General features: G+C 50.5%; 1 protein-coding gene across 6 annotated transcripts in view; it reads right to left on the reverse strand.

Moving 5' to 3' along the window:
• Positions 1-26,458, reverse strand: part of LOC116957756 (CMP-N-acetylneuraminate-beta-1,4-galactoside alpha-2,3-sialyltransferase-like) — a 133,592-nt gene that overhangs the window by 35,099 nt on the left and 72,035 nt on the right. For all 6 annotated transcript variants that reach the window (XM_076063380.1, XM_076063375.1, XM_076063379.1 and 3 more), the window contains one exon: positions 8,017-8,163. In XM_076063380.1, the coding sequence (XP_075919495.1) occupies positions 8,017-8,163 (147 nt within the window). The remainder of the gene's footprint in view (positions 1-8,016; positions 8,164-26,458) is intronic.

The raw sequence follows: 26,458 nt of genomic DNA on the forward strand, positions 1-26,458 counted from the left end.
GCAGACACGCTGAGTTCACTAGACACACACTTAGACCAACAGACAAGCTGAGTTCACTAGACACACACTTAGACCAGCAGACACGCTGAGTTCACAAGACACACACTTAGACCAGCAGACACCCTGAGTTCACTAAACACACAATTCGACCAGCAGACACGCTGAGTTCACTAGACACACACTTAGACCAGCAGACACGCTGAGTTCACTAGACACACACTTAGACCAGCAGGCACGCTGAGTTCACTAGACACACACATAGACCAGCAGACACGCTGAGTTCACTAGACACACACTTAGACCAGCAGACACGATGAGTTCACTAGACACACACTTAGACCAGCAGACACGCTGAGTTCACTAGACACACACTTAGACCAGCAGACACGCTGAGGTCACTAGACACACAATTCGACCAGCAGGCACGCTGAGTTCACTAGACACACACATAGACCAGCAGACACGCTGAGTTCACTAAACATACACTTAGACCAGCAGACACGCTGAGTTCACTAGACACACACTTAGACCAGCAGACACGGACAGTTCACTAGACATACACTTAGACCAGCAGACACGCAGAGTTCATAAGATACACACTTAGACCAGCAGACACGGACAGTTCACTAGACACACACTTAGACCAGAAGGCACGCTTCGTTCACTAGACACACACTTAGACCAGCAGACACGCTGAGTTCACTAGACACACACTTAGACCAACAGACAAGCTGAGGTCACTAGACACACAATTCGACCAGCAGGCACGCTGAGTTCACTAGACACACACATAGACCAGCAGACACGCTGAGTTCACTAAACATACACTTAGACCAGCAGACACGCTGAGTTCACTAGACACACACTTAGACCAACAGACAAGCTGAGTTCACTAGACACACACTTAGACCAGCAGACACGCTGAGTTCACAAGACACACACTTAGACCAGCAGACACCCTGAGTTCACTAAACACACAATTCGACCAGCAGACACGCTGAGTTCACTAGACACACACTTAGACCAGCAGACACGCTGAGTTCACTAGACACACACTTAGACCAGCAGGCACGCTGAGTTCACTAGACACACACATAGACCAGCAGACACGCTGAGTTCACTAGACACACACTTAGACCAGCAGACACGATGAGTTCACTAGACACACACTTAGACCAGCAGACACGCTGAGTTCACTAGACACACACTTAGACCAGCAGACACGCTGAGGTCACTAGACACACAATTCGACCAGCAGGCACGCTGAGTTCACTAGACACACACATAGACCAGCAGACACGCTGAGTTCACTAAACATACACTTAGACCAGCAGACACGCTGAGTTCACTAGACACACACTTAGACCAGCAGACACGGACAGTTCACTAGACATACACTTAGACCAGCAGACACGCAGAGTTCATAAGATACACACTTAGACCAGCAGACACGGACAGTTCACTAGACACACACTTAGACCAGAAGGCACGCTTCGTTCACTAGACACACACTTAGACCAGCAGACACGCTGAGTTCACTAGACACACACTTAGACCAACAGACACGCCGAGTTCACTAAACACACACTTAGACCAGCAGACACGCTGAGTTCACTAGACACACACTTAGACCAGAAGGCACGCTTCGTTCACTAGACACACACTTAGACCAGCAGACACGCTGAGTTCACTAGACACACACTTAGACCAACAGACACGCCGAGTTCACTAAACACACTTAGACCAGCAGACACGCTGAGTTCACTAGACACACACTTAGACCAACAGACACGCCGAGTTCACTAGACACACACTTAGACCAGCAGACACGCTGAGTTCACAAAACACACACTTAGACCAGCAGAGATGCAGAGTTCAATAGACACACACTTAGACCAGTAGAGACGCAGAGTTTAATAGACACACACTTAGACCAGCAGACACGCTAAGTTCACTAGACACACACTTAGACCAGCAGACACGCTGAGTTCACTAAACACATACTTAGACCAGCAGACACGCTGAGTTCACTAAACACATACTTAGACCAGCAGACACGCTGAGTTCACTAGACACACACTTAGACCAGCAGACACGCTGAGTTCACTAGACACACATTTAGACCAGCAGACACGCTGAGTTCACTAGACACACACTTAGACCAACAGACAAGCTGAGTTCACTAGACACGCATTTAGACCAGCAGACACGCTGAGTTCACTAGACACACACTTAGACCAGCAGACACGCTGAGTTCACAAGACACACACTTAGACCAGCAGACACGCTGAGTTCACTAAACACACAATTCGACCAGCAGACACGCTGAGTTCACTAGACACACACTTAGACCAGCAGACACGCTGAGTTCACTAGACACACACTTAGACCAGCAGACACGCTGAGTTCACTAAACACATACTTAGACCAGCAGACACGCTGAGTTCACTAAACACATACTTAGACCAGCAGACACGCTGAGTTCACTAGACACACACTTAGACCAGCAGACACGCTGAGTTCACTAGACACACATTTAGACCAGCAGACACGCTGAGTTCACTAGACACACACTTAGACCAACAGACAAGCTGAGTTCACTAGACACGCATTTAGACCAGCAGACACGCTGAGTTCACTAGACACACACTTAGACCAGCAGACACGCTGAGTTCACAAGACACACACTTAGACCAGCAGACACGCTGAGTTCACTAAACACACAATTCGACCAGCAGACACGCTGAGTTCACTAGACACACACTTAGACCAGCAGACACGCTGAGTTCACTAGACACACACTTAGACCAGCAGGCACGCTGAGTTCACTAGACACACACATAGACCAGCAGACACGCTGAGTTCACTAGACACACACTTAGACCAGCAGACACGATGAGTTCACTAGACACACACTTAGACCAGCAGACACGCTGAGTTAACAAGACACACACGTAGACCAGCAGACACGCTGAGATCACTAAACACACATCTAGACCAGCAGACACGCTGAGTTCACTAGACACACACTTAGACCAGCAGACACGGACAGTTCACTAGACATACACTTAGACCAGCAGACACGCAGAGTTCATAAGATACACACTTAGACCAGCAGACACAGACAGTTCACTAGACACACACTTAGACCAGAAGGCACGCTTCGTTCACTAGACACACACTTAGACCAGCAGACACGCTGAGTTCACTAGACACACACTTAGACCAACAGACACGCCGAGTTCACTAAACACACACTTAGACCAGCAGACACGCTGAGTTCACTAGACACACACTTAGACCAGCAGACACGCCGAGTTCACTAGACACACACTTAGACCAGCAGACACGCTGAGTTCACTAAACACACACTTAGACCAGCAGAGATGCAGAGTTCAATAGACACACACTTAGACCAGTAGAGACACAGAGTTTAAAAGACACACACTTATACCAGCAGACACGCCGAGTTCACTAAACACACACATAGACCAGCAGACACGCTGAGTTCACTAAACACACACTTAGACCAGCAGACACGCTGAGTTCAATAGACACACACTTAGACCAGCAGGCACGCTGAGTTCACTAGACAAACACATAGACCAGCAGACACGCTGAGTTCACTAAACACACACTTAGACCAGCAGACACGCTGAGTTCACTAGACACACACTTAGACCAGCAGACACGCTGAGTTCACAAGACACACACGTAGACCAGCAGACACGCTGAGTTCACTAAACATACACTTAGACCAGGAGACACGCTGAGTTCACTAGACACACACTTAGACCAGCAGACACGGACAGTTCACTAGACATACACTTAGACCAGCAGACACGCAGAGTTCATAAGATACACACTTAGACCAGCAGACACAGACAGTTCACTAGACACACACTTAGACCAGAAGGCACGCTTCGTTCACTAGACACACACTTAGACCAGCAGACACGCTGAGTTCACTAGACACACACTTAGACCAACAGACACGCCGAGTTCACTAAACACACACTTAGACCAGCAGACACGCTGAGTTCACTAGACACACTCACTTAGACCAGCAGACACGCCGAGTTCACTAGACACACACTTAGACCAGCAGACACGCTGAGTTCACTAAACACACACTTAGACCAGCAGAGATGCAGAGTTCAATAGAAACACACTTAGACCAGTAGAGACGCAGAGTTTAATAGACACACACTTAGACCAGCAGACACGCTAAGTTCACTAGACACAAACTAAGACCAGCAGACACGCTGAGTTCACTAAACACACACATAGACCAGCAGACACGCTGAGTTCACTAAACACACACTTAGACCAGCAGACACGCTGAGTTCACTAGACACACACTTAGACCAGCAGACACGCTGAGTTCACTAGACACACACTTAGACAAACAGACACGCTGAGTTCACTAGACACGCACTTAGACCAGCAGACACGCTGAGTTCACTAGACACACACTTAGACCAGCAGACACGCTGAGTTCACAAGACACACACGTAGACCAGCAGACACGCTGAGTTCACTAAACATACACTTAGACCAGGAGACACGCTGAGTTCACTAGACACACACTTAGACCAACAGACACGCTGAGTTCACTAGACACACACTTAGACCAACAGACACGCTGAGTTCACTAGACACACACTTAGACCAACAGACACGCTAAGTTCACTAGACACGCACTTAGACCAGCAGACATGCTGAGTTCACTAAACACACACTTAGACCAGCAGACACGCTGAGTTCACTAGAAACACACTTAGACCAGGAGACACGCTGAGTTCACTAGACACACACTTAGACCAGCAGACACGCTGAGTTCACTAGACACACACTTAGACCAGCAGACACGCTGAGTTCACTAGACACGCACTTAGACCAGCAGACACGCTGAGTTCACTAGACACGCACTTAGACCAGCAGACACGCTGAGTTCACTAGACACACACTTAGACCAGCAGACACGCTGAGTTCACTAGACACGCACTTAGACCAGCAGACACGCTGAGTTCACTTAACACACACTTAGACCAGCAGACACGCTGAGTTCACAAGACACACACGTAGACCAGCAGACATGCTGAGTTCACTAGACACACACTTAGACCAGGAGACACGCTGAGATCACTAAACACACACTTAGACCAGCAGACACGCTGAGTTCACTAGACACACACATAGACCAACAGACACGCTGAGTTCACTAGACACACACTTATACCAGCAGACATGCCGAGTTCACTAGACACACACTTAGACCAGCAGACACGCTGAGTTCACTAGACACACACTTAGACCAGCAGACACGCAGAGTTTACTAGACACACACTTAGACCAGCAGACACGCCGAGTTCACAAACACACACATAGACCAGCAGACACGCTGAGTTCACTAAACACACACTTAGACCAGCAGACACGCTGAGTTCACTAGACACACACTTAGACCGCAGACACGCTGAGTTCACTAGACACACACGTATACCAGAAGACACGCTGAGTTCACTAGACACACAATTCTACCAGCAGACACGCCGAGTTCACTAGACACACACTTAGACCAGCAGACACGCTGAGTTCACTAAACACACACCTAGACCAGCAGACATGCTGAGTTCACTAGACACACACTTAGACCAACAGACACGCTGAGTTCACTAGACACGCACTTAGACCAGCAGACACGCTGAGTTCACTAGACACGCACTTAGACCAGCAGACACGCTGAGGTCACTAGACACACACTTAGACCAGCAGACACGCTGAGTTCACTAAACACACACCTAGACCAGCAGACACGCTGAGTTCACTAGACACGCACTTAGACCAGCAGACACGCTGAGGTCACTAGACACACACTTAGACCAACAGACACGCTGAGTTCACTAGACACGCACTTAGACCAGCAGACACGCTGAGTTCACTAGACACGCACTTAGACCAGCAGACACGCTGAGGTCACTAGACACACACTTAGACCAGCAGACACGCTGAGTTCACTAGACACACACTTAGACCAACAGACACGCTAAGTTCACTAGACACGCACTTAGACCAGCAGACATGCTGAGTTCACTAAACACACACTTAGACCAGCAGACACGCTGAGTTCACTAGAAACACACTTAGACCAGGAGACACGCTGAGTTCACTAGACACACACTTAGACCAGCAGACACGCTGAGTTCACTAGACACACACTTAGACCAGCAGACACGCTGAGTTCACTAGACACGCACTTAGACCAGCAGACACGCTGAGTTCACTAGACACACACTTAGACCAGCAGACACGCTGAGTTCACTAGACACGCACTTAGACCAGCAGACACGCTGAGTTCACTTAACACACACTTAGACCAGCAGACACGCTGAGTTAGTCAAGACACACACGTAGACCAGTAGAAATGCTGAGTTCACTAGACACACACTTAGACCAGGAGACACGCTGAGATCACTAAACACACACTTAGACCAGCAGACACGCTGAGTTCACTAGACACACACATAGACCAACAGACACGCTGAGTTCACTAGACACACACTTATACCAGCAGACACGCTGAGTTCACTAGACACACACTTAGACCAGCAGACACGCTGAGTTCACTAGACACACACTTAGACCAGCAGACACGCAGAGTTTACTAGACACACACTTAGACCAGCAGACACGCCGAGTTCACTAAACACACACATAGACCAGCAGACACGCTGAGTTCACTAAACACACACTTAGACCAGCAGACACTCTGAGTTCACTAGACACACACTTAGACCGCAGACACGCTGAGTTCACTAGACACACACGTATACCAGCAGACACGCTGAGTTCACTAGACACACAATTCTACCAACAGACACGCCGAGTTCACTAGACACGCACTTAGACCAGCAGACACGCTGAGTTCACTAGACACACACTTAGACCAGCAGACACGCTGAGTTCACAAGACACACACGTAGACCAGCAGACAGGCTGAGTTCACTAAACACACGCTTAGACCAACAGACACGCTGAGTTCACTAAACACACAATTCGACCAGCAGACACGCTGAGTTCACTAGACACACACTTAGACCAGCAGACACGCTGAGTTCACTAGACACACACTTAGACCAACAGACACGCTAAGTTCACTAGACACGCACTTAGACCAGCAGACATGCTGTGTTCACTAAACACACACTTAGACCAGCAGACACGCTGAGTTCACTAAACACACGCTTAGACCAGCAGACACGCTGAGTTCACTAGACACACACTTAGACCAGCAGACACGCTGAGTTCACAAGACACACACGTAGACCAGCAGACACGCTGAGTTCACTAAACACACACTTAGACCAGCAGACACGCTGAGTTCACTAGACACACACATAGACCAGCAGACACGCTGAGTTCACTAGACACACACTTAGACCAGCAGACACGCTGAGTTCACTAGACACACACCTAGACCAGCAGATACGCTGAGTTCACTAGACACACACTTATACCAGCAGATACGCTGAGTTCACTAGACACACGCTTAGACCAGCAGACACGCTGAGTTCACTAGACACACACTTAGACCAGCAGACACGCTGAGTTCACTAGACACACGCTTAGACCAGCAGAGATGCAGAGTTCACTAAATACACACTTAGACCAGCAAACACGGAAAATGCACAACACAACGTGTGAATTCTTTTTTGCAGGAAAGATTCTTCAAGTCTTCAAGCGATTTTCCGATTCTTTTTCGGGGGGGGGGGGGGGGGGGGGAAGGGGGCTGGGGTGTTCAGTTTGCAAACCCGTCTCAAAATGAAAGAAGATATGAGGACGTGGGAATGTGGGGGACACGGAGATGCACATACGTGGGGAGACGGGGTCACGGCTGGCGCAGGGTGTCTCGTTCAGCTGCTTGTCGTGCGTCGGTTTGGTAGGGCGTCGAGCCACCCCGTGCCTCGGACACTGTGTGAGCCCCCCCCCCCCCCCCCCCGAGGCCACACTCACCCCGTGGCCCATCATGCCATTGTTGACAGGAAGGCCGATGAAGGTGAAGGCAGCCTCTCGGATGAAGTACGGGTTGAGGATGCGGATGTCCTCTGGTCTCCTCGGGACCTGCGTGGCCACGGACTTCCAGAAGCCCTGGATTGGGTGCTGGGTGCGCGTTCCATGTACGTTTGCATGTTATCAGGTGTGTGTGCGTGCGTGTGCGCGTGTAGGTGTGTGTTTGTACGCGAGTGTGTGTATATGTGTGCGCGTGTAGGTGTGTGTGTTTTTGTACGCGAGTGTGTGTATGTGTGTGCGCGTGTAGGTGTGTGTGTGTGTGTTTGTACACGAGTGTGTGTATGTGTGTGCGTGTAGGTTTATTTGTATGCGGGCGTGTGAGCCCATGGGAAATAAGAAGCCACACATGCATCGGCGTAAGCTGCTTATCAAAGCCTTTGCAGAGGCGCCAACTCCACGCGTGTGGATTGGCCGCTTTAACGCCGCTTTTGCTTCTGCGAGAAAAAACGATTTGGTGACGGTTTTATTTTTCAGCATCTCCGCTCACCGTCATGGAAACAGAATATTCCACATTGCAGCAATTAACTAAGCTCATTGAGCCACGCGACATTCCGGATGCGCACGCGTACACACACTCACACACGCGTACTAAGGGGATGTGTTCCCGATTTTCAAATTCGGATATCACAAGTGAATATTCTGGACAATCTGAAAACAAAACTTTCAGTTCGATACGGAGGCGTGCGATCGGGTGGAGCGATGACGCTCCGACTCGGCATGACCACTGATCCATGTGTGTCCTGTACGTGCGTTGACCGTCTTTCGCACCGTTCCAAGCCAACCACGCTTAATCGGAGGTTTTGCATCATCCCTCTTATTTAGAAGGACGCGGTAAATTATCAAAAGATATCCAAAAAAATACAATAACATTTTTAATAACCTAAATCCATCGATATCATTAAAAAAAGTTTCCCACCCTCTGATGCTGAGAACGTGTTGAGATTTAAATGCGCCAATGAGCACCTCTGACACGAAGCCTCAAACTGTCGGTTGTCACCGTGCGCCCAGAGCTTCACCACGGGGCGTCAATGGAGCGGCGGGGTGAGTCAACATTCGTGATTGATTCAAAAGCAATCCACTGTGCTCATGTCGGAGCTTCGGAAGTCGGTAAGAGCCCATCACACGCACTTACAGACTGTGTCGATACTCACGCACATGCAACAAAGACAAACTTCCCCTGTTATAGCCTTTACAAAGACTTTTGGGCAAGTGCTGTTCGAGAGCACCGATGAAGACCGGCACGGCACATGAGGGGGCGGGTGGCCAACACCACACCCGGCCGCCTATGCCTCCCCAGTGGTGATGTCTACACACTATACCAGGTGCTTATTTGAGGCTGAGTCGATCTAGGGCATGCCCAGGACCGGTTCAGATAATCGCCACTGGTGTTGGCCGTCTACAATTCTTTAGACGTCGTCTGCTTCAGAGATTAAATGTGCTGTTAATTATGGATGTTGATGTGCTGAATTCAAATATGGCAATTAAAATAACTGATTGGCAACTGTTCCCAAGATATTTACGTTTTTACATTTTACATCTATGTATATTGTGTAGATAGAGTTTTACTCATAAATTGTAAACCTAGGTCTTTTCATGTGTTTATGGTTGATTTACATGATCAAATGTCACCTGTCCTGTTCATGTAACACTTTAAAATCAGCTAAAGGGTTATATCAATAAAATGTATTATGAAACAAAAGACAAAAACTATTATGTGTCTATATAAGTACATAGTTTAGTCCTAATTCAGTGTCTACTCGGCGCTTATTGGCTTGTCTCTTGTATTCATTAAATGGAGCATCTCTTGACACTGTCCAGCAATAGTCTGCAAACATTGATGGGCTCCATTTGCCCTGATAGCGTTTCTCCATTGTTGCAATGTCCTGGTGAAATCGCTCGCCATGCTCGTTGCTCACTGCTCCGCAGTTCGGTGGGAAAACATCTAGAGGAGAGTGCAAAAAAATGTATCTTTAGTGACTTGTTGAGGTTTTCCACCAACTCCCTGTAGTTGTCTGCCTTGTTGTTTCTGAGAAAATTTGTTGCCACTTACTGGAAGGTGTTCCATGCCGTCTTTTCCTTGCCATGTAATGCACTGTCAAATGCATCATCTCGAAGAAGTTCACGAATCTGAGGACCAACAAAGACACCTTTCTTTATCTTAGCTTCACTTAACCTTGGACGATTTCCACGGAGGTACTTGAAAGCTGCTTGTGTGTTGTCCATGGCTTTGACAAATTTCTTCATCAGACCCAGCTTGATGTGTAAGGGTGGTAATACAATATTCTTTTATTCAACAAGTGGTGGATGCTGAACACTCTCCCTCCCAGGCTCCAATGACTGTGGGAGTGGCCAATCTATCTTGATGTAGTGGGAATCTCTCACGCGACTATCCCATTCGCAGAGAAAGCAGCAGTACTTTGTGTATCCAGTCTGCAGACCAAGCAAGAGAGCAACAACCATCAAATCGCCTCATAGCTGCCACTGATGTTGGGTCATAGTTTATGCACCTCAAATCTTGTTTCATGTTGTCATAGGTTTCCTTCATATCGACTGCATGACCAACTGGAATTAATGGCAAAACATTGCCATTATGCAGCAAAACAGCTTTAAGACTCATCTTCGATGAATCAATTAACAGTCTCCACTCATCTGGATCATGAACGATGTTGAGGGCTGCCATCACACCAACGATGTTGTTGCAGGCTACAAGATCACCTTGCATGAAGAAGAAGGGGATAAGATCCTTTTGATGGTCACGGAACATGAAAACCCTAACATCACCTGCCAGGAGATTCCACTGCTACAATCTGGAGCCCAACAGCTCTGCCTTACTCTTGGACAGTTCCAAATCCCTGACAAGGTCACCTTGTGTTATGAGGTACGGTTCAGAGGAGGATGGGCGAAAATCTGGGTCATGTGACCTTGATGGTTCAGGACCAGAAGTTTCATCCTCTTCCTCGTCTAACTCAAGTGAGATTGATTCTGGTGCATCAGGAACCGGCAGTCCTTCTCCGTGGGGTACTGAGCATATAGCTGATGGAATGTTTGGATAATGCACAGTCCACTTTTTCTTCTTTGACACACCTTTCCCAACTGGAGGCACCATGCAGAAGTAACAATCGCTGATATGATCCTTTGACTCTCTCCAAATCATTGGCACTGCAAAAGGCATAGATTTCCTTTTCATGTTCAACCACTGGCGAATATTTGTTGCACAAGTGTTGCAGCATATGTGTGGGGCCCACATCTTATCCTGATCTCCAATTTTGCAGCCAAAATGAAGGTGATAGGCTTTTTTTATTTGAAGCTTTCGTGACTGCAGGAATCCATAGCTTTCCCACCTGATGACGCTTGTGTTGCACCCGAAACGTCGTGAGTTATTTTATTTGATATCTACGTGACTTTACCGAAAGAACCAAAGAGTATGTGATAGGCTTTCTTAACCATAGTGGTTATACTGTGCTTTTGCGATGCAAAAGTCCCTTCACCACAAACAAAGCAGAAGTCATCTGCTTTGTTCACACAATTACAAGGCATCTCTGCTCACTTTGGCTAAAAAGAATTGTGTCCCTTTGCAAAATCAAACATTGACAAATACGAGAGCACAACACTGTATGATTTCTAGAGCTGATATAGGGCAATTTGTTCAGTAGAGGGATGTAAGCCTAGTTATGCTTTCATCATCCATGACTTCTAGGAATAACATGATGCAATTCATAAAATGTATGACGCAATACCAGGGGTTCAGATTGCATCATTCATTGTTTTGCTCAAAAAGCAAGTCCTGTCCAAACCCAGTCATAGATTTATTCATAGATCCAGTCAAAGATGTATTTTAGTCATTTCTGGTTTAAAATGAGATCCCTTCCCTTTATAACTCACTTATCCTCCACCATTCCCAAGTCAAGTGTCGTATATACTAACCCAGTAGCATATCTTGAAAACTTGAGCCAATCAACAAGTTTAAGCGTAAAGTATTAAAGCTTTCGTGACTGCATAAAATTACTCATTGTTTTTTTCGGTAAAGTCACGTATGTAGAAATACAATAAAATTATATTATGTGTAAGATGTGCGTGTTTGAGCTGCCGCTCTCGCTCTGGCCCCTCCCCCCCTCCAACCGTATTTCCTATTTAAGCTTCTGTTCATCCCTCCGGCCCCCCCTCCTCTCTCTCTGCCTCCCTGTCCGTCTTTTCTCCCTCCTTACCTCTTGGTGGACTTGTATATGTATTTCTACTGACCGTGTACCTCGTATTTTTCATTCTATCTATGCTGGTATGTGCAATCCAAAGGTTGAACACGAAATTTAACACTCTTCTGAAATTCGTGGTCCGCCAGGAAGTGTCTAACTGTGTTGTTGGCCTGACTGGATGTGCTTCACATAATGTTTTTTCAGGTTTGTTGAATTCTCGTCTCTCATCTTTTTGTTGTATTTACCTCCGTGATTTGTTCTTGACACCTGATGAAGATCGCTTGCGTTGTGATCGAAACGTCGTGATTGTTTTTTGTTTTAATATAATTTATTGTATTTCTACATAAGTGACTTTACCGAAAAAAACAATGAGTAAGTTTAAGCGTCATTTTCATTCTTAGTGACCGAGAATTAGTAAAGTTGGACGACATTTATTTTGGAAGCATGGCTGTAGACCAGTGTATAATCGAACTCGGGTCGCCAAGTTTGTAGTCCAGCGCACTAACCGCTACACTGTCGCTCCCCATACACACACACAGGGCCACATACGCGCAACACACACATCCATCAACACACACGGGCACATACACACAGGAAGACAAAGATGCCCCTATAGCCTTGTAATAGCCTCTGCCGCGTGCAGATGTTTACACAGCCCACTGGGTACTCATTTGATGTTTAATTAACCTCGGGAAGGAATAGGACTGGCTCAGATATCACCTGCCACTGATGGTAGCCATGGCTGGGAATTGAACTCAAGTGTGCTGGGTTTGTAGTACAGTGCGCGAACCACCACACAACCACTTCCCCACACAACAACTGCCCGCCACTGTTTTTGGAAGGGTGACTGCCTCAAAAATGCCCAGTAGCATCCTTCACGAGCCTCCTCCACAGAGGCAGATCTTGAAACCGCTGGTATGGAGGTAGCGGATGAAAATTCACGGCATTTGACTGCTTAGGAGACCTCTGCTGAAAAAAACGGAGCTAGTCATAAAGCACACTGCCCATGTTTGGAATACTTCTCCACTCTCTTCAAAACTAACCCATCACTCATGGGGAATGGAGGGGGTGGAGTGTTTGATGACATAAAAACGTAGGCAGGTGCTTCGTTTTTGTGGGGCTAATGGTAAACCCCCCACCTCTGAACCCTTTCCCATACCGAGACATCTGCAAGTTGCAGGGTGGGTGTCCCGTTCACTGCTCAATCTAGGAACGCGCAAGTGGGTCAGCGTTAATTTTATTTCGAGAGGCGTAGTCTTGCGCCTGTTTTTAAAGGCGTTGCAGAGAACAGAAGCGACACGACCGGTATACTCTATGATAGCTGGCCCGAAAATTGCCACATTCCCTCGTACATGGCCTTGTGGGAGCGTCGGTAGTGATAAGGTTTTTTTTATTTTTTTTCCAGTTGCGTTTTGATGACGTACACGTACATCATCGGAACACAATCAGAACAAAAACTGATGAGGTACAGGTATGTCATCAGAACGGGAAAGAGGGTTAAGTCGCACGCTCCAGGTTCAGCAGCAATTTTGCAGATCATCAGCTTCTCAAACTACATAGTCAAAGCCAATATTAAGTGATGTAAAAGCTGAGGACATCCTTGCTGCACGCCAAGGTGAACAGGGAATGGCTCGTGACTCACAAAAACGTAGCCTCACTGAGGCCTGCCCACCATCATGAAGTTCTTTAATGATCGTAAGTAGAGGGTCTGGGTCTCTGAAAGCACGAATAATAACCCAGAGCCCTGGCCTATTCATAGTATCCTAGGCCTTGACCAGGTCAATAAATATTCTTGGGTCTTTCGGTAAAGTCACGTAGATAGGTTCAAAGAAAATTACAAAAAATAACAAAAAACTACGACGTTTCGATCGCAACACAACATTTTCGTCATCAGGAAACAGCTGCTGAGGCAGACTGTTTTGAAAAGTTTAAAATGGGTGTAGCACAAGCGTCATAAACTAAGTGGGCGGAGCTAGTGAGAAATTAGCATGTTAATGTAAGATAGGAGAGCGACCTCCATGACGAGGGCGTGGAGGTGGCTATGTAACTGTGAGAGATTAGCATGTTAATGTAAGATAGGAGAGCGACCTCTAAGAGGGCGTGGAGGTGGCTATGTTAATGTGAAAGATTAGCATGTTAATGTAAGATAGGAGAGCGACCTCCACGACGAGGGCATGGAGGTGGCTATGTTACTGTGAGAGATTAGCATGTTAATGTAAGATAGGAGAGCGACCTCTAAGAGGGCGTGGAGGTGGCTATGTTACTGTGAGAGATTAGCATGTTAATGTAAGATAGGAGAGCGACCTCCACGACGAGGGCATGGAGGTGGCTATGTTACTGTGAGAGATTAGCATGTTAATGTAAGATAGGAGAGTGACCTCTAAGAGGGCGTGGAGGTGGCTATGTTAATGTGAAAGATTAGCATGTTAATGTAAGATAGGAGAGCGACCTCTAAGAGGGCGTGGAGGTGGCTATGTTACTGTGAGAGATTAGCATGTAAATGTAAGATAGGAGAGCAGCAATGTTGAGCTGGCGAGTGAGGTGGCTGTTTTAGTGTGGGAAATTTAACCTGTTAATGTAAAATCAGAGAGATAAAAATAACAACTAAAGTGGTAGGATGGGAACATCACAGCCAGTTATGACTTAAACTGGTTGATAACGTCCTTCCAATGTTTGCTCAGTTTATACCCATCTTTTCGATTGAAGTTGTGTCCGTCTTGAACCTATCTATGTGACTTTATCGAAAGACCTAAAAATATGAATTCCTAAAGTCACGAAAGCTTTAGGTCAAGATTCAGGTCAGTAAAGCATAGATGTAGGTCCTGTTGAAATTCTCTACACCTCTGCTGCAGCAGACGGACAGCTTCCGTGCAGGACCACCCTGGTTTGAAACCACATTGGGGCTCCACAAGCCTTACCTGAGCGTGCCTGGCAAGGCAATGTTAAATAACCCTTGCCAGGACACGGAGGTGGGAGATGCCCCGGTAGTTGTTACAATCAGTATGGTCACCGTTTTAGAAGAGGGGAACCACCAGGGCATCCTTCCAATCCTGCGGAAGCCGTCCTGTAATCCAGGCAGTTGTAAATATGTCATGAAAGGTAGCCTGCACACAATTCCACTCTCAGACTCTGGATCGCTCTTCGCACTGCCTCAACAGATGACACATCACAGGGAGCAGCGACTTCTTCCTACAATACACGAGGCACCACAGCCCCTTCAGGATGAATCCCACCTTGCCCCATGATGTTACCTGGGCTGAGGGGTTTCACCTCCCCCCAAGACCTTACAGGAATGCTCAGCAAACATGCTGACCTGTTCCTGATGGGAATAGGCATGGCACTGCAACTTACTGTTTTGATGGAATTAAATAGTGTCAAGGCATATTCTTTGGGTCTTTCAGTAAAGTCATGTAGATAGAAAAAATAAGAATAAAAGAATAAGAAAAATGAAAATAAAGTGAATCAAAAATATCACAACGTTTCGATTGCAACACAAGCAATCGTCATCAGGAGATGATGACGATTGCTTGTGTTGAAATCGAAACGTCGTGATATTTTTATTACTTTGTATTCACTTTATTTTCATTTTATTTGATTGTTATTATTTTTTCTATCTACGTGACTTTACCGAAAGACCCAAAGAATATGAATTCCTGCAGTCACGAAACCTTTAAGTCAAGATTTAGTGTCGAGGCAGTTTACATATTCTCAGCAAACCACGACCACCGCTCATCCGTACAACGCCACACGGCTTGCTGTCTTTCTCACCATACGTTTCGATTGCAAGCAGCTGCATGAGCCATAGTCCAGAACCTCACCGATTTCCATTCAGCATCAGAAGAGGGGGGGGGGGGGGGGGGCGGGGGCGATGCAAACCCCAGCAGCAAGCGAAGATTAAATTCTCGCGAGCCGAGATCAGGCCATTGTGGATTTGAATGGGGTCCTAGGTGGCCGTCCACCAGCGCAGTGCATGCACATCCCGGCACCAGCACATACACACCAACCCCCACCACATGGGCCCATACACAAAAACAAAGATTCACCATATAGCCTTAACGGACTATTGGAGCAAGTGCTGAACGGGAAATAAACTCGGGTTGCCAGGTTCATAGAGCAGCGCGCTAACCACTGCGCCACCGCTCCACACTTACAAACACACCCACATGCCCAAACACAACCCCCACACACCACACACGGACACAATCAGGTTTGTCCAGACACACACACAGACAAAGATCCCCCCCTCCCTCCCCGTATAGCCTCAGCAGACTGTTGGGGGCAAGTGCTGTTAGAGAGCACACACGCACACACACATAACAGCACCAGCTCAGACACACACACCCACACACAATAAACCAGTTCCAAGTGCCACTGAGGCTGACCCGTCGATGTCGACTTAATGCCTAATGTCGCCTGGCAGCTCTAATTGCGCAGTGTCTCGTTTATTTACTCGGAAGAGTTGTACTCCTTAAAAACCAATAACTCTACTGGAGGGGATGGTGGGGGTGGCCCAGGCACCCGCGTGTGGTCCCACTCAGCCCTGGCCCCAACGGCTGGGGCTATCACGGCGCGATATTCACGACCGTGATGTTACCGTGAGAGAGAACACGGCGACACAAACGACCAGAGCCGACGTTTTCACGTGTCCAATTTTTGGGGTTTTTGAAGACGTTCAATGCATCTGAAAAAGTCAAGCGTCAAATATCGCTTGACGCGCGATATTTGTGAAAGCAATGGGAGAAGCCGGCTACCAACGACGGGCGTCGAGTTCGGGAGCGCGGTACGGCCAACGCTCTCTTTTCCTTTTTTATTTGAATGTCCAAGCGCAAGCGCGCGTGTTTGTTTTTTTATCGAGAGAGTCGCATCTTTAAGCAATCAGCGCTGTAGGGAGGGACGCGCCGGGCGGCCGCTCCGCACCCCTCCGCTTCACTCCGCGCGTTCCGCCTCGGCACAACGGAGAGCGAGGGGGGCCCCTGCAGTCTCCGCGGGGCTCTCGCGCTAGGGGGACGATGGCAACAACGGCCGCAGCGGCGGCCGCAGCGGCGGCGGCGTAATCTGTGAAACCCAAGCACCTCCCCACTTCACGTGCCGCAGGACCTTGCCACAAAACTTATACGATCCGGCGGGACATTTGCCAACAATGTTAGTGTGCGCACTCATTACGATTAGCAAAGCTATAAACGCGTTTGACATCCTGAACCCGTGGGAGAGCGGCACCATCTGCCGCTCTTGCTCTGCTTTCATGAGGCACCTATGTTCTCCCCCCCCACCCACCTCTGCCCCCGACCAGCACTGCTCTGGATCCTGACCGCTCTGACATTTTAACCCCGAGCGGGGTTCCCACATCCCTGAAGGGAGCGCGCACGACGAGGGCAACATCCAGAGCCGTGGCAACTCGGTCACTGTTGCAGCTTCCGGTCGAACATGGGCAGCAGGCGGCCTCGACCGGCCAGCGCGTGGCCGTGCTGCCCCGCTTGGAGTGGGCTCCCGAGCCCCCCGCCGAATCCGAGCCCGCCGCCGCCGCTCAAATTACACTCCGCGTCCCAGCTGCGCGTCTTGCCAAAACCGTTTCGTCTGAAACAGTTCGGGGAAAAAAGTGCTTTTTCTCCGAGCATATCGGCTCGTCGGGATTCGGCGTGCAAATGACGTGGCCGCTCGAAGGAGCCACGTGGCGCCGCGGGCACTTTCGGCGCTCCACACGGTCGCTCCACCTGGCAAGGAAGGTCAACCCTGAGAGCGGCCGGGAGCGCCCCGGGTGAGCTGTCAATCGACGGCGACGCTAGCGGCTCATCAGCGCTCGTGCTGCATTGCCGTCGCTGCCCTCGCCGCCCCCCCCGGCGTATTTAGAAAACGCAACGGCGACAACCGCGGCGATGTGCGTCCCACGACAACGCTGGCTCCTCCGGATTTTGATCAGCCACTTAACCCAGTTCGCCGCCATGCAGCTCGGTAACGGAGGGGCACGAAACGGCGCGAGCTGTAAGCGATACACGGGGCACCGCGCGACTCCCGGGTGGATGCACCCTGGGCGTACGAGACCACGAGACTTGACCTTTACAGGGTTAAGTAATCATCATTAGGAGTGACAATGTGGCTCAAGGCGCTTTTCCCCAATTCATTGATTTGCGATCGAGTAGCGAGGCGCCAAATACCTGCCATGGGAGCGATCACAATGTGTCAGTGGGCCCCCTTTCCGTAGTGCCAGAAGACAATCCGGATTGTGACGAGCCAAGGGGGGGTTGCGCTGCATGCGCGCGTGCGTGCGTTCAAACCCATTGTCACAAATCTCCGAGTATGGTGAAAAAGACAATTCCCGAGCGCAGGTTTTCCGACTTCTCAGGGTCCCGCTGCGCAGCATCGTTCACAATGGGGCGGATTGTCCCGGCGGCACGCGCATCAACGGCTTCACGCGGCTTAGGATTGAGGATCGAGCGCGCCGCATGCACCACCCCCACCGACCCCACCCCCACCGACCACCCCCCCCGCCGTCGGTCGGTCTCACGTCGCCACGGCCGCTCCCGGCCAAACGGTTCCGCTGCTACGTCACGACGCGCACGGAGGCCGTGCCAGGCGCAACTGCGAGACAATCGGGAGTATAAAGCGCAGCGGGAAGCGATACGCACGCTCGCGTTTGTGCGGGCGGGATTTATTGCCGTGTTTATCGGCGGCACTCCGCGAATCCCGACCACCACCCCCCCGCCACGGCCGTGACAAACGCATCCTCTGATTATTCTCATCGCTGAGACGCGTCTGGCAGTGCCGGGAGCTGGCGTGCACGCCTGCGCCGGCGCGCACCCCTGCGCGGCTCCTGTCGCCACGATTAGGGCACTGCGCTGATTGCACGGAGCCACCACTCTGTTGAATCAAGAGAGTTTTTGTTGTTACGAGACAAAGGGGAAAGGGCTCTTTAACATCGAGACGTTTCCTGCAGTAGCGACGTGTTATTGGGAAATGTGGTCACGATGTGACGATCGTAGCATGAGGCGTGGTGTGTGTACACATGCGCGTGTGTGCGCGTGTGTACGTATGTGGGGAGCGGTAGCGTAACGGTTAGCGTGTTGCACTATGAACCTGGCGATCCGAGTTCCATTCCCGCTCATGGCCAACATCAGTGACGATTATCTGAATTGGTCCTGGGCCTCCTCTTGGTCGATTCAGCCTCAAATAAGTACCTGATGTGGTGTGTAAATATCATAACTTAGGGAGACAAAGGCGACCAGGCAAGGTGTTGGCGCACCCACCCCCTCGTGTGCCGTTCCGGCCTTCATAGGTGCTCGCTAACAGCACTTGCGCCAAGTCTGTTCAAGCTGTACGGCGGAATTTGGCCTCTGTATGAATGCACGTATGATTGCACGTATGATTGTACATATGAATGTACGTATGAATGTACGTATGTGTGCGTTCGTCTGTGTGCAATGCGATCAAAGTTGAGCAAAAAAAAGCTAATCTCTAGGTAGGCACCAGGAAGCTTAGTGTGAAGTCACAAATACTCCGACCTCCAACAACTAAACATCACACAGCCTCATCCTCTACAACCACCACCACCACACAGCCTCATCCTCTACAACCACCACCACCACACAGCCTCATCCTCTACAACCACCACCACACAGCCTCATTCCTCTACAACCACCACCACCACCACCACACAACCTCATTCCTCTACAACCACCACCACCACCACACAGCCTCATCCTCTACAACCACTACCACCACCACCACCACCACCACACAGCCTCATCCTCTACAACCACCACCACCACCACACAGCCTCATCCTCTACAACCACCACCACCACCACCACACAGCCTCATCCTCTACAACCACTACCACCACCACCACACAGCCTCATCCTCTACAATCACCACCACCACCACCACCACACAGCCTCATCCTCTACAACCACCACCACCACACAGCCTTATCCTCTACAACCACCACCACCACACAGCCTCATCCTCTACAACCACCACCACCACACAGCCTCATCCTCTACAACCACCACCACCACCACACAGCCTCATTCTCTACAACCACCACCACCACACAGCCTCATTCCTCTACAACCACCACCACCACACAGCCTCATCCTCTACAACCACCACCACCACCACCACACAGCCTCATCCTCTACAATCACCACCACCACCACCACCACACAACCTCATTCCTCTACAACCACCACCACCACACAACCTCATCCTCTACAACCACCACCACCACCACACAGCCTCATCCTCTACAACCACCACCACCACACAGCCTCATCCTCTACAATCACCACCACCACCACCACACAGCCTCATTCCTCTACAACCACCACCACCACCACACAGCCTCATCCTCTACAACCACTACCACCACCACCACCACACAGCCTCATCCTCTACAACCACCACCACACAGCCTCATCCTCTACAACCACCACCACCACCACACAGCATCATCCTCTACAACCACCACCACACAGCCTCATTCCTCTACAACCGCCACCACCACACAGCCTCATCCTCTACAACCACCACCACCACCACACAGCCTCATTCCTCTACAACCACCACCACCACACAGCCTCATTCCTCTACAACCACCACCACCACACAGCCTCATCCTCTACAACCACCACCACCACCACACAGCCTCATCCTCTACAACCACCACCACCACCACACAGCCTCATCCTCTACAACCACCACCACCACACAGCCTCATCCTCTACAACCACCACCACCACCACCACCACACAGCCTCATCCTCTACAACCACCACCACCACCACCACCACACAGCCTCATTCCTCTACAACCACCACCACCACACAGCCTCATTCCTCTACAACCACCACCACCACACAGCCTCATCCTCTACAACCACCACACAGCCTCATCCTCTACAAACACCACCACCACACCGCCTCATTCCTCTTCAACCCAATATTATCCTTAAATATTTACCCAATCAAACTTTACCAAGTCTCAAATACATAGGATACTCATTATTTTTAATTTTACCAGGTAAAAAGTCCATTCAGCTATACAACCTCTTTTTCATAAGCAACCTGGCAACAAATGATAGCTCAATGAAGTGGCTTATCACGTGGAAATGTATAGCCACCAAATACTCTAAATGCATATTTGTAAATGCGGAGGAATAACCAGAGGACCTGGAGAAAAATCCACGCGACCACAGGGAGAGAGACACGCAAACTCCAAATATACATGAGGAGTCAGGCTCGGGATAGAATCCACAACCTCCTGTATACCAGGCCAGGTAGTTAACATCTCCTAGCCAGCGCGACACTGGAGGATCCTGCATTGGGATGTTTCGCCAAATTACATCACTTGGTGTTGCAATGTGGGAGGGTGGAAACTGGAGAACTCGGAGAATTCCTGGCCGTCAAGGGGTGACACTGAGCACTGCCTGCTGACCTCCTCGCAGCCCCACGCCTACAGCACCTGGCAAGCCTTGGTGGGTCGCCTATTCAGCTCCTAACCCAGCTCAACCCTTGCTCAGATCTCCTGAGAGAGATCTAATGGCGTGCATTTCGGGTGATGTGGCCGTAGGCGTGGCGAGGGAGCCACCCCGACCGCACATGATCGCTGCTTAACGTCCGGCAGTTCACCACCAGCATTGGTTCATGCGAGCCTGACTCTGCTGATGAGACACGGTGTGTCAACACACTGTCCAGAGTTTTTGCTTGTGTCGAACCAATGCTACTATAAGTATTCAATCCCAGAAGATCGTGTGGCTGAAGGGATGTTTAAACAATCACTGCGTAGCCAGTTTGCTACTTGTATTCCCCAACCGCGACCCCAATGGCGATAGCAGCGCGTCATAGCGCGTAGCGGTCGTAGGGACATAGAGGGAGCGATAGTGTTATTCACGGTCAGGCGTGCACTCCTCTCCCGTCCCGTCCACCGTTTGGCTCGCACCTAGGCCGTAAGGACCCCCCGCAACCACCGGCAAATAAAATAAATCACTCTCGTCGCTTGCACAACGGCGACGCGGAATCGCCGGGCAGCCGCGGTTTATTTGCCGTGCCGACGACGCGCTGTGGCGATAGCGCGCAGGTGTGTGTGGACAAGAACGTGAGCACGCGTGCTTGTGCTTGTGTACGTGCGTTTGTGTGCACTCTGCGCTCGTGTGCCTGTGCGCGCGCGTGAAGTGCTAGTGCGGCGGTCGGCTCTATCAACCCGGTGACACGAGTTCGATTCCCGGTGACGAATATCTGCACCGGTCTTGGGCCTTTGCTAGGTCAACCAGTGCGGTGTGTAAACATTAGCTTCTGGGAAACAACGGCGGTACTGGCCACCCACTTTCTCGTGAGCCGTGCCAGCCTTAATAGGTGCTCGCTAACAGCACTTGCCCCAACAGTCTGTTCAAAGGCTACACCGGGACCTTTGCCTTTGCTGGGCACGAGCACGAGTGCGTGTACGTATGCAGAGAGCGTGCCGGTAGTGCGCGCACACACACACGCTATTAAGCGGCCCGGTCCCATCTCCTTCAAGCCAATTTCCCCGGGAGTGGCTGGCACTGATAAGGATGCTTATCTGTCTTTTAAACAAATTGACTGGAACTTATCAACGGGGGGGGGGGGGGGGGGGGTGTAGCTGAGTCAATTATGAAGTCGAGAGGCTGAGGACAAAGTGAACGTCTGCGTTGAGCTGAGGGGGCGGGGGAGGAACGAAAAAAATGGAAAACCAAATGGAAAGAAAACTCAACTGTTTTCTCAGCCCGTCTCACGAGCCAGCACCCGGCACGCCGGCCCGAATTCTTGAAAATGTTTTCACAAACCCCGCAAAGTCCCAAACGTCAATGTGAAGATTCTGTAGCATCCAACCGTGACTCGGGAGGGGGGGGGGCAGCAGACACCCCCCCCCCCCAATAACCAGCAAAATTGAACCAAATACATCACCCGCTCTGTTTGGACAGCGCGAAAAGCGAGTCAGTGGCACCGGCTGGTGGGAACCGCGGCGCGAGCGCGGGACGACGGAGGAGGAGCGGCGGTGCTGAGTGATTTGAACCCTGTGCCGTGCACGCGGTCCCTAGCCAGGGAGAGGCCCCCCGAGCGCGGCGCTCTGCTCCAAATTAAGCCGGCAAAATTTGGGAGGTGATTTGACGGTCGACTGAAGTCCGCCAGATTTTAATGAAGCCGTGCGGTGGAGAAACGCCGTTGTTTTTTAGTGTCACGCAAGCACGAGCGCCGCCCGGTGATTACAGTCCCAAGCCCGCTACCAGAAACCCGACGCTCTCGTTCATGAAAACAAAAATCGTGGCTATTAGCAGTTCGGTGGGCCAGGGATTTGAGGGGCGACCCTTTTTGCGTTGCCGTTGGGAGGTTCCTATCGCGTTACCTCATCAGCCACGAACACGACTTGCCCTCCCCGTCTCCTTTCCCCCCCATCCCCATCCTACCAGGCAAAGCCCACCTAGGTATTAACTTATTTTTCAGAAGCGACCTGGCCACAAATGAAAGCTCAGCAAAGTGGCCCATCATTTGGACATTGATAGCAGCAAAGTTTACAGTGGAGCCACGTACGAGGAGTCACCGCACAGGGGCCTCGCTCCACGCTGCCTGGAGGCGCCCCCCACCCCCCATCTCCACCCAGACCTCGCTCCATGGAGGGGTTTGACCGTCGCTCAGCACTTGTGGAGTGACGGCTCCTCGAGTGCTGAGCGGCGCTCAATGATTCACCGGCCTAGATGCAAACTCGGGTACAACTCCCAACTGGACGCGCTTCACTGCAGCGCCAGCGCCTGGCCACCGCTGGCGCCGACACTGCGCACCAAGAGCCCCCGGGGCAACCGGCGCCGTGGGTGGGGGAACGGTGCTGTGGGAACGGTGCCAGGGACGGGGGAACGGTGCCGTGGGTGGGGGAACGGTGCCGTGGGAATGGTGCCGGGGGCGGGGGAATGGTGCCGGGGACGGGGGAATGGTGCTGGGGACGGTGGGAGGCAGGCGAGCACGAGTAGGGCCCGACAGTGAGCACTAACAAACGTTGATTTACGACCTTGCAGCAGGCTCCCCCTGCCGCGAATGAAGATGAAGAAACGATTTAGAAACTCCACGAGAGCTCGGCAGTAAACAGCGACACGCGGGCCGAGCGGCCGTCGGGACGCGCAAGGGGCACACGGGCCACGGGGGGTCGCAAGGGTTTGATGGTGGCTCTCAAGCTTGGTCCGACTGAACATCGACGCCCGCGGCCTCCCGATACGGTAACGCCGAGCGTGTGGAGGCCGCGACGGCGACATCCCGGGCCTAAATTTCGATTTAAAGCTTTCGTGACTGCAGGGATTCATCTTCTTGGTTCTTTCGGTAAAGTCACATAGAATGGAAACAAAGTAATAAAAATAAAACATAATAAAATAAAACAAAATTCTCACGACGTTTCGGCCACAACACAAGTAGCCTTCTTCAGGTGAAGGAACAGAACTGTCGGGACGACAGCGCTTCCATGAACGCTGCTAAGATTCGTAGCGTCTTTTAAGCTAGGTGAGAGAAGTGAAGCGCCTTGACAAAGGAGTTTACATATCAAACAGGAGAATTTAGCATTGAATTAGCTGAGGGACTGGCTTGTAACTGGTCACAGAAATAGCTATGTTAAAGTCAAAGCCTACACATCCACAGAAGCATTTAGTATATGGACGCTAAAGGGCTGCAACTACCCAACTATCATAGAGTAAACCGATGTGAAAAAACTAAGTCTAAATTACATCAATATAATAAATGTACTCAATATATTCTTCAATAAGCTGAGCTATTAACACAAAACAACTGGGTATACACTATACTATATAATGAATACCATATAGTAAACCAATCAAAAACGAAAATATAAACTACCTCAATGTTATCAATATATACTCTCCAATCAGCTGAGCCACCAGACGTCAGTTTATTGGGAAAAACATTGAAAAGAAAATTAGTACAGAGACATGCACACTAACACACGCACGCACTAACACACGCGCACGCTGACACAGGCGCGTGCGCATACACACTCGGCTACAACGACAGAGGTCCCCCATCTAGCCTTAACAGACTGTTGGGGCAAGTGCACCTATGAAGGCCGGCACACCGCACTAGGGGGTGGATGGCCAGCACCGTGCCCCGGCCGCCTTTGTCTCCCTATTAGAAATATTGATGCTGAGTCGACCTAGGGGAGGGCCAGGACCGGTTCAGAAAATCGTCACTGGTTTTGGCCATGAGTGGGAATGTCGCCGGGTTTGTAGCTCAGATACACATATAGAAATTCATTTACGTGGTCACAAACATACAATCACATACCGTCACACACGCAGCCACACACACCCGGAGTCACACCCTATACATACACAGTCACACGTATATGGTCACACACAATTACAACAGTTACATACACACCCATTCACACATGCACACACACACACACACTGTCAAACGCATTGTCGCACACGGTCACTCATGCGCACAGAGGCTCACACGCGCACGATCACGCACACATATGCACGCACACACACACAAGCACGCTAACACGCGCACACAGGAGGAGCGGCGCGCACACACACGGGGACGGCCGCATGGCACTCTGTGCCAGCAGCAGGGATCACGCTGCGGCGGAGGAGGAACGCCATTTGCGTTCTTGTGGTTCGGGTGATTAAGTGCGGTCCGCATCAGCCGGGTTTCTCCCGCGCCCTGCCAAGGAGCGACGCGCATTCCAAAGTAATAGAGGTTTTTTTTTGTTTTCATCTCAAAATAACCGATCACGTTACCTGAGAGCTGTCGCTCAGAGCCGAGCTCGCCAAAGCCATTTTCCCCCCACCTCCCTCCCCTTTCTGGGCAAATGAAATAAATAAAATGGGACGGCTGCCGCTTTGTCGCGGCAGCACGGGGAGGGAGAAAAAAAGCAAAGCTTCCTCTGAAAATGGAAAATGTTTACACAGATTCGCCAGCGGCCCGAGACCCACGCAGGAATTTGAACGCAACAATCGCTGCGGCTCCGCGAGCCGTGGCGGCCGGGCCCCTCCGCCTCCTCCTCTGCCATGGCCGCGCTCGCCTTTCACTCCACGCCGTTTAAAAGCAGCCGCGCTCCGCGGTGCGGAACGGCGTCCCGCTCGCCGGGGGGGGCCGCCGCGCGCTGCCGCCCCATCACGGCGTCCCCGCGACTCTTTCCACTCCCCGGTCCACGAGCGAGCGAGCTTGTTTCTCTTTCCGCT

The sequence above is a fragment of the Petromyzon marinus genome, unplaced genomic scaffold, assembly GCF_048934315.1.
Source record: "Petromyzon marinus isolate PM22_M1 ecotype Great Lakes invasive population unplaced genomic scaffold, UKy_Petmar_22M1.pri1.0 PM_Scaffold_106, whole genome shotgun sequence".
Taxonomy (NCBI): Eukaryota; Metazoa; Chordata; class Hyperoartia; order Petromyzontiformes; family Petromyzontidae; genus Petromyzon; species Petromyzon marinus.